Source organism: Priapulus caudatus, unplaced genomic scaffold, assembly GCF_000485595.1.
Source record: "Priapulus caudatus unplaced genomic scaffold, Priapulus_caudatus-5.0.1 Scaffold264, whole genome shotgun sequence".
Classification (NCBI taxonomy): Eukaryota; Metazoa; Priapulida; class Priapulimorpha; order Priapulimorphida; family Priapulidae; genus Priapulus; species Priapulus caudatus.
This window is the reverse complement of record NW_014577325.1, coordinates 212,477-223,252: the sequence shown is the minus strand read 5'-3', so window position 1 is coordinate 223,252 and position 10,776 is coordinate 212,477. Positions and strand designations below refer to the sequence as shown.

Genomic DNA, 10,776 nt, shown 5'->3' with positions numbered 1-10,776 from the left:
TCTGTGGCGCCAAATGTAGGCCGCCTGTTATGGGAGTCGGCCACGCCCCGGCCCACAACACGCACACAGCACGCACGGCACGGCGTGTTCACGCACGCAACAACACACCAGCAAAACACACACACGTACACCGCACGGCACGCAGCGGCACGAGCAGCTATCGCACATCACGGCACACACACGTACACGCCCAAAGCCGCACGCACGCACCGCTCGCTGCACACACAGCACACGCAGCGCGCTAACGGCACGCAATGTACGACTCACGCACGTACGCACTGCACGCACGCACGCACAGTCACGAGTCACACAACACCGCACACGTCTCGTATCGCTCGTACACGCACATGCACACGCACACCAGGCAGGCAACGCGCGCGTACACGCACGCACGCACGCACGCAACTACACGTACGCACGCACTTCGATCGCACACACCACACGCACACACACACACATCATCACACTACACGGCACGCACGCACGCACGCTAACGCATAGCGCGCGCACGACCATCACGCACAGCACTCACAGTCACCAGCACGCACGCACGCACCACCGCACGCACGACGACACACACACACACACCATCATGCAACACACGATCAGGTACACATTTATAGGAATATATAATATTTCAAACTATACGCAACAACAACAGCATAAAAACATAGTTGGATAACGATTGCCAAGAGAGTGAAATCATATTTAGAGAACACTACAGGCCAGGCCTATGGGCCATTTCCTTCCGACCAGTGTGTCTCGTATGAGAGGGAGAGTGTGTTGCTCAGGGAATCCGCTAGAAAATCTAGGACCCCACACGGTGGCCAGCACCGATTCGGTATAGTGTATTCTTGTCTACAGTATAGCATAACGTGATAAACCGGCTGGCAACAGCTCGACCGCACGGCATTTTCATACTATACTCCAATTATGAATAATTAACTTAACTAATTAACTTCCGAGGGAAACTGAAATATTACATTAATCGAGTTTGGAATCTGTTACGGTTTGACATCGAGCACTTAAAAAATAGGTCATTATAATTTTAACAGCCACTGGGAGATCAGGGGAAAGGAAGAATTTCACAAGAACTAACTACGTTACCAACAAAACCATCTTATTGATTGTAAATCTGGCATAGCATAAATACATAATACAGCCCAACAACCACAGCAACAACAAAATTTATATAACATAATCTGCAACGGCAAACCCTTCGTTTATCGACACACTCAGAATCTATTTCTGAGCAATCACCAACAGCAGGGCTTTGCATCAACAAGTTAACATCAGCCTCGGACAGCAGGCAGTAGCAGCAGAACATTAATGCAAACCACACTTTCTCTATTCGGCAGCACGTCATACAAAAACAGCTGCTGCACAATAAAACAATCGTCTCACTTCCAACTACTTTTTTACGACAAAAGCTGAAACCATGGAAAGCGATTTCTCGCGCAATATACTGAAGCATCTATTGCAGAGAGGCTGCAGTGCTGATGCGGAACAGGAATGGTAGAGACTTGGAAACAATATAAGATGTCTTATGCCTCGTCAGCACACCCCAAGCTGCCAGCAACTACAACCAACAACCAAGGCAACCATTTGCCCCCCTAGCAGGAGCAGAGATGACAACGCACCTTTTTGCCTCACGTGATCAACAGGCTAGCCAATCAGCATCACGATAGAGCATTCTAAACATCATGCTTAGTATCGGCGTGCCATAAGTTTACATTTTAGCATGCATCACATACAAACTGGGTTAACCTGACTACCTGTCAACAGTATCCAAGGGAAAGTGGTTATTTTTCTCGGAGGGATAGGTCCGTTTTCCCACTGGATGGGTGCCCTTGTTGTAACACACCCACAATGAGGGTTACCTCATTCATAACATGGTTAATTACTCGAGGGAGCCATGGAGCCAATATTATACATCGCTCTCAAAACCGCGACCGTCGGCACCACTAGTGGCGCCCCCATTTGGTGGTTTCTCGTCCTTGTGTTTATCCATCTTCAGCTTGGCTTTCTTCAGCTTCTGTAGAAGATCCTTGACCAGTTGAGCTGCCTGCTTTGAATCACCTCTGCCATCTGAAATATAACACCAACTCGCTACATAGTGAATTTAACCTGGAACGGGCCTTAAAGTGGATAAACCTCGCAACAAAAAGCCTATATAGACCTACTGTGAGCTCGTCTATGTTGCGAAAATTCACTACAACTCATTTGTATTGCTACTTTCATAACATTTCTTCTCAAAATCTAAACGAAATAACTTTTACGAAAGTAACTTTTACGAAAGTAGCACCACGGTGATGTCTACACATCCGGGACACAGCGGAGCGATCGGCTCAATTCATAAACAGTTCCTTTCTATGATAAAACAAGTTATAATTCATTATTCGATGTTTATTCAGCACAAAATTGTGAAATTTGTTTAAATCATATTGTTATCCATATTACTTATGCAATCAGGAAACAAATATAGCGTTTTCGTTCCAGGAACTATTTGCGCTAGCGTAGGGCTACAGCTAGCTGCGTGACATGACTTCGTCCGACGCAATTTTGAAAATCCCAATGTTTGTAGCACTTCTCTGGCTCAATGAGAACATTTCGCGATGTTTGCACACTACAAGTATGCTCACAGTATGTCTATATAGGCTTTTTGTTGCGAGGTTTATCCACTTTAAACTCTTCCCCCAAACGAAGGATTCCATGCTGAGATCAGTGTACGTATTGACTTTCAGAGACACTAAGTGGGAAAAAAATTTTCTTCTCCGATTCGAGGGCCACATATAATAAGCTTTCCTTGTCTTTCAATTCTACCATGCCAGCTCCATCAGGGTCATGTGTGCTAAAGAATTTACTAGTTATCCAACTGGTCTATTTAACGTATATTACCAAATGATATTACAAGATAATAATCAATCAAAACTGCCGACATTCCAAGCCCACCACTACCAAGCTTCAGCCAGTGACTGTGAACAATCTATGTGAATATACAATCAGTGAGCAGCTGTTCTGTGTATGGTCTAGATCGGCAGGCACTTACTAGCGACGACTTTCTCTACGAGTTTCTGTAACTCGGCTTCGGACATGTTTGTAATGGCCGCCAGCTTCACGAGAAAGCTCTTCTTCTGATCCTGAAAGCAGGCAATAGCAGAGCTGCTCTATACACGCATATATGTGTGTACACACATTTACACACACGCATAAAGGCACGCACGCACGCATTCACGCACATACAGACAGACAGACACACGCACGCACGCACGCACGCACGCACGCACACACACAGGTACGAACGCACGCAAACACAGAAAAAGATGAACACACGCACGCACTCACACACATACACACACGCACAATGACGCACGCACGCAAACACAGGCAGACACACCCACGCACGCACGCACTCACACATATGATCAGGCTTGCATAAACACACTCACACACACTCATACCGCACATGTATGCAAACACTGGCACGTGCCTGCAATAAAAATACCAGATTAAATAGAACGAAAGCTGTCTGAAATTCACGCACTGAGTGAAAAATGTAAAATGTCTGCGCATGCGCGCTTTCTATGTTTGGTCCACGAGTAGTTTCTTCAAAATTAAACTGACTCTCACGTCAGCCGCTGTCATTTCAATCTCCGGCTCATGAACACATGAATCAATCTGTCACAAGCTGCTTGCCTCTGCAAATTTTCCAGTTACAAAACATCCTTCCCCGCTCTCTCTCTCTCTCTCTCTCTCTCTCTCTCTCTCTCTCTCTCTCTCTCTCTCTTCGCTCTCTCTCTCTCTCTCTCTCTCTCTCTCTCTCGCTCTCTCTCCTCTCTCTCGCTCTCGTCTCTGTCTCTCTCTCTCTGTTCTCTCTCTCTCTTCTCTTCGTCTCTTCTCTCTCTTCTCTCTCTCATCTCTCCGCCTCTCTTCTCTCTCTCTCTCTCTCTCTCTCTCTCTCCTCTCTCTCTCTCTCTAACACACACTCCACATAATGAAAATATTTTGCATTCAACACGACATTTTCAACGCTCGAGTTCAATGAACACCATGCGTCCTTTCTTTCGCTAACATTTTTTCCCCCATTTTTCAACGGTAACTTTTCACGGAAGGATTTGACAATCAATACCCCTGCTGCAATTTCGTACCCTCATCTGCAGACGAACAAAGCGAGAATCACATGACTCAGAGAGAGGCCTATACCATCAACCTTAATTAGGCCAAGGATTTAACTGCCACGATTTTGCGAGCTGAACACTAGTTTATAAATGAGACAGTGCGACAAATTAAAGACAGCAACATGCGCCTGATCTAACACAAAGCCTACGATTACAGCGGTGCTACTTACAAATTTCGCATACCGCACCAAAAACTTTTTGTTGGCGGAGCACGCACTGCACGCCAGCGCCACGCGCGCACACAAAACGCCCTGCCACGCAGCACACAAACGTCGCTTGGCACGCACACACGCGCGTGACACAAACGCCTGCACGCACGCACACAAACTTGTCGGCCACGCACGCACACAAACCAACGCCGCACTGCTGAACGCGCCACACAACTCGCGCGCATCACAACGACGTCTTACACGCACACGCACACAAACGCATGCACGGCGCGCCACAAAACGCCTGCCGCACGCACACAAACGCCTGCACGCGCGCACACAAACGCCTGCCCACGCACGCACACAAATCAACCTGCACGCCGCGCACACAAACGCCTGCACCGCCCACCCACAACCCACGCCTGCACTACCACGCACCCGCACGCGCGCCAACACAACGTCTGATTGCGTGCACACAAACGCCTGAACGCACGCACACAAACGGCTGCACCGCACCCACACAAACACATGGACGCTGCGCACACAAACGTCTCTGCACGCAACGCCGGCACACAAACGCCAGCACACCAAAACGCCTGCACTCGCGCACCACAAACGCGGACGCGGGCAACACAAACGCATGCTACCGCGCGCACACAAACGTCTGCACGCCGCGCACACAAGACCGCCTGCACGCACGCACACAAAACGTCTTGCACGCACGCACGCACACACATGCACGCACGCACACAAACCCCGCCCACGCGCGCACACAAACGCATGTTGGACTCGCGCCACACAAACGCATGGACTCGCACACACAAACGCCTGCACGCACGTCACACAAACGCCTGCCAGCCCACGCACACAAAGTCTGTCACGCGACGCAACGCACAACACAGTGCACGCGCTTGCACACAAGACGCATAGGACGCGCGCACACAAACGCCTGCCACGCTGTGCACACAAAACGCCTGCACGACCCACACAAAACGCGCTGGACGCACGCAACACAACGCGCCTGCACGCGCGCACACAAAACGCTGCTGCCACCGCGCCACACAAAGCGACTGGACTGGCGCACACAAACGTCTCTATCACGCACGCAGCCACACCACAAACGCCTGCCACGCCCGCGCACACAAACGTCCTGCGACGCACGGCACACAAACGTCTGCACCGCGCCACACAAACGTCCTGCCACGGCGCGCACACAAACGCCTGCACGCACGCGACGCACACACACGCCTGCCCGCGCGACAACACACACACGCGCTGCACGCGCGCACACAAACGTCGTGCTCACGGCCACGCACACAAACGCCTGACACAGCGCGCACACCACACGCCTGCACGCGCGCACACACACGCCTGCAACGCGCGCACACACAAACGCACTGCACGCGCGCCACACAAACGCGGCTGCACGCGCCGCACACAAAACGCGCTGCACCGGCGCACACACGCTGCCACGCCACGCACACAATACGCCCTAGCACGCTGCGCCACACAAACCAGCCTGCCACCGCGCGCAGCACAAACGCCTTGCACGCGAGCACACAAACGGCCTGCACGCGCGCACACAAACGCCTGCCACGCAGCGCACACAAACGCCGCACGCCGCACACAAACGCTGCACGCACGCCACACAAACGCCTACACGCGCGCACACAATGGCCTGCACACACGCACGCACACAAACGCGCTTGCACGCGCGCACACAAACGCCTGCACGCACGCACACACGCCTCGCACGCGAGCCACACAACGCTGCACGCGCGCACACAAACGCCCTTGCACGCGCGCAAACAAACGCAGCAACGCGCGCACACAACGCCTGCACCGCGCGCACCACAACGCACTGCACGCGCGCACACAAACGCCTGCACGCGCGCACACAAACAACTGCACGCGCGCACACAAACGCTTGCACGCGCGCACAAACACACACTTATACGCAGCCACAGGCACACATGCACTCACTATCATGATCAGGTTATACTATCATGCCATCTCATACGCTATCATAAAAGCACACGACTATCATACACACTTCCACCAAATTTCAGCTCAAATTTGATAAGAATTATATGTCCAGTTAAAATGTAGGGAGGGAATATTATCGGGGAACTCTCTCTCTCTCTTTACAATGGCAAGGTCGTCAGACTTTGTAAATATGCTTTGCTTTGTGACGTGCTTGCTAACCCGTCAGAAGTGACTACAAGAAAATTGACTGCACACCCATCTCTAATCGGATTATTAGAGATCTATAATCTACTTAATAAATAAATATTTCAAAAACTGCAGCAGAAAGCACCACAGAAACAAAGGATTTTAATAAACCAATAATTTTTGCGCGCAAAGTGCTCAGCAGAACTTACTGCTCGTGAAATACGACTAATGAAATTAAATTCTGATTAAGCAACTTACAATGATTAATGAATGCATGCATACTAGGTCCATTGATTATGAAATGTTGACGAATGCTAGAGTAACTGGCACCTTTGTAGTTAATAAGTACATAACCTCTTATAGGCAAACGCGTCATTAGTTTGCTTCAATATCACTGCTGGTTACATTTGCAAGCAAACTTGAAATCGGTTGTTGATATTTCATTTTACTGTGCCGTAAATGTCATCCAGTATTCAAGCGATGACGTAAACATTTGTGCGGCCCGTATGTTTGCGCAGGCAATAAAATGGAGGTGTCAGTGGTGTAACCACGGCCACGGACTAAACATGGAAATTAAATGGAATAAAACACACGTACTAATCACGGACGCACGTGGACAGCCCTGACAAAAAGTTTCTTTATCACGGAGCGTCCATGTTTACGACAATCACTGATGAGTAGCATGCGTACGCCAGCGATGCGTGCGAAAATGTCCGCGCGAGCTCACTATTAAATCTGTATTCACACCGCTTCCCTCGCAGCGGTTTAAACTGCATAACAACTGATTCTCTAGACTTCGGATTTGCAATTAGCGCCATTCTTATAACAGCAATAATATTGTAACAACTAATACGCGTTGCTATAAGGTAATGTACTTATTAACTACACAAGGTGCCAGTTACTCTAGCATTCGTAAACATTGCATAATCAATAGACCTATTATTCCTTTAATTGGAGGCTCAAGTTTCAAGAAGAGTATAAGAGCGAAGCACCTAATACTCTTATTAAAACTTGAGCCTCCAAGGGCCTGTGTAGTTACTAACTACATGTAAATATCTCATCTTGACATTTTTACAGCAGGACATTCTTATTGATTTATATTAAGAAATCACCTGCCCTGCAGGAATTCTACGTGATTTATGCAATTTCCACATGCTTCTTCTGTGAAGATATTAATTTTCATAAATGGGAATGGCATCAACGGATGCAAGTATAAAACACACACATGTAACCTTCTTTGACCCACAGCTCCACATGTTATACCTAGTTCCCACACTGATAAATTAGTAATGCTAATATTGTTTCTATACAGGAGTACTATTGTTCCATTAGCACTGTACATATTGTTACATCAATATTTGTCATATATGTCATTACTAAATAGTTTGACTTCATTGACCGTTTCGTGACACACACCTGTCAAGTTGTATCAGGTATCTGTAAGATTTTCACACTGTCGTCACCGAGTGAGAAACCCATATGATCATCAGTTGGATAAGGAGTTGTATGTATATATCCTATTTGTTTCATTTCATTCAATATTTACATAATTAACATCACAATCCTCACACCCTATAATATCACATCTATTTTTAACGTACTGCTCACACTCCAGCAAACTGCATGCAGCGCCCTCTTTCGCACACTCAATATACCACTGCCACAATGCTAGCACTATTTTTCAAGTGGGCGGAGCTCCGGGGAAATCCAGCAAATGGCAATCCAACGGCCGCGAAGTCGCCGTCGAACAAAAACATTAGAAATTTCTATGATTTCCATGTTTGTTGGTGGACAAATTTAGATGTTTTAAGCTGAATACGCAAAAATGCATCAAAGACAATGTTCGAGAATTAGGTATATTGGCAAGCATCCGAAAAATTCATGATAAATATTAAATAAACACGTGAACGTGAACAGCGTAATGATTTGAAAGTAGTAAATGGGCGCACTATTTCGTATCATATTTTTATCAAAATTCTCATAATAATGGTTGTAATATCTTTGCAACTTTTATTAGTCCAAATCTTATTACATAGGATACGAGTAACGTGCCTGCTGTAAAACTTGTAGTAAAAAAGCGTTACAAATTGTAACCGAAATCCACTTGTGGCAGTGGTAGATTGAGCCTATGAGCGAGAGCGCCATCTGTCGTGGAGTTTGACACTCCAGTTGTACTCACTGTGAGAGCTCTGTGCAGTTGTGCTGCCATCTGCTGGTCTAATTCTTCCTTTTGCCTTTGATGGTAGATTCTCATATCCCTTCGAAATCCATCCAGCTTTTGTCGGTGCAGCTGCTCTATTGAGGTCTGGCCTTCAGTCCAATCTCCCCTATACACACATGAACAAGCTTAGAGTAAGTGCTTACGTAACAGAGCAGATCTATGCAGTTGGGCAGAATAAAAGCTATTACTTAACTCCCTAGAGAGCCATCGCTACAGAGATTTAACACAAACGAATATTTCCATCACTTTTAGGAAGTAAAGCAGAATCTAATAAAGTCAACATAAATATTATAACCAGCCGACAGAGAATAGTAGCGAGTGAGCGGTATTAAGAATTTATTTTGCCGGGATTATTTTGTTAGTAATTCGTGAAACATACATGAGCTTTTCAACAAGAGAAAACAGGGAGAAAAAAGAAATGCGCAAAGTTGTCTAGGGGAATGTTGAATTACCTTTTCATGCTTCTAGGTTTTTGCACAGCACGTGTCACACGCAGTATATATGATTGGTGAAAATCACACAACAAGGCAGTGTGTATGCAGGAAAAGCATTCATAGTTTCAGATGAAAACCACCCACAAAGATGTTCCGTGAGCAGATAACAACATACATGTCTGGAGCAAGGTAACCAAGATTCAACAAAAGAGATGCACTACGTTTGGGACCTACGAGGGCATACCTCATCAGTATTCATGAGGAAACAGTAGGTGGATGCCTTCTTCAAACAAGCACTACATGTGGGAACTGGAGAGAGAAGCCCGCTTCATACAAGCACACCATGTAACCAGCCACATACCTTCTTCCTCCTCGCCTGTTCGGCTCTGCCTTTTCCTTCGCCACGTCCAGTCTCGTCGAGTTTAGGACCCTGCAGGAACAAGCGACTACGGTGACATACAAGTTTTCATGGCGATATAAAATTGAGCCTGGTTATATACAGCCTGCATGGGTATATACACACGTTGACACATTAGCACTGCTCATACAGAACCACACAACAACAGTACAAGCAATGCGGCTGAAACTGATGCCTACACAAATGATATCAGAAGTGTATAATATAGATCCTGATGATGATGATATATATATAGATCCTCCCAATGATATTATCGCATCTCAAATACTAATAGTGAATGACAATAATAGCACGAGTGAAACAATTCCCCAAACATACCTACAGAATCAAGACAAATCAATACAAATATTACAAAGAAATTTTCAATGATAATGCATATATACAGGAGTACATATACAGCAACATGATAATACACGATATATTATCAGTGAATATTATTCACTCCTGATATTACGACATGCTCTTACTCCCGATATCCGTATAGCTGTAGCACTGCAACATATAGTAGTGCAGCTTATGATCAGCTGCTGCTATCGTCTTTGCTTATTAAGTTGTTTTGCATCGATCTCCTTCACATGGCTAACGTAATGTTTTTGTCGCATGACCGAGCAACGTCAGGGATAATCTCATCAGTTTATGCTGATGAAACAGCTGTTAACGAAAATAGTTGATAACTGTTAACAATAGTTATTAACCTTAATGTGTTTTCCTTATTACGTGGAACTGTGTGCAGCCAAGCGTATCATTAGCTGATGGAAATATTAGATTAAACTCTAGGCTTAGGTTGAGCAGTGTGAAGTGAATTTACTGCTGCATAGTCTTAATATGAAATGAAAGGGATCTGTTACCATCCTCACATGGCACGCCCCCCTTACAGTCACCCTGTCACACACAACTCCGTCCTCTCACATATCGCTTTTAACATATACTACCGGTGCAAGCAGGATCACTTCCTTTGTGCATCATTCCCCAAAGTGCACACAGATCTTCCTCCCTATACCTCCTTATGCTCACACGCCTCTCCTTCACATAAACACCTTAAGCCAAAACAAAATATAGGTGTGGTTACCGTTTCCCGACCGACCCTATTTATTCCCAGCGACCCTAAACATTTTATTGTCAATTTTCTTTAAAGTAAAAAAAAAAAAATATCAAAAAATATGAATTGGACAGTTCCTGCTTCAAAAGGCGCACTGCACATCCT

The 10,776-nt window shown here is 46.3% G+C and overlaps 1 protein-coding gene across 1 annotated transcript in view; it reads right to left on the bottom strand.

Annotated features, from left to right (window-relative positions):
- Positions 1 to 547: 547 nt before the first annotated feature.
- Positions 548 to 10,776, bottom strand: part of LOC106808267 (trichohyalin-like) — a 27,906-nt gene continuing 17,677 nt past the window's right edge. Inside the window, exons 20-24 of the mRNA XM_014810903.1 lie at positions 10,573 to 10,595; positions 9,516 to 9,584; positions 8,679 to 8,826; positions 3,050 to 3,140; positions 548 to 2,088 (exon numbers count right to left, since the gene is read on the bottom strand). Of these exons, the coding sequence (XP_014666389.1) occupies positions 1,928 to 2,088; positions 3,050 to 3,140; positions 8,679 to 8,826; positions 9,516 to 9,584; positions 10,573 to 10,595 (492 nt within the window). The 3' untranslated portion in view covers positions 548 to 1,927. The remainder of the gene's footprint in view (positions 2,089 to 3,049; positions 3,141 to 8,678; positions 8,827 to 9,515; positions 9,585 to 10,572; positions 10,596 to 10,776) is intronic.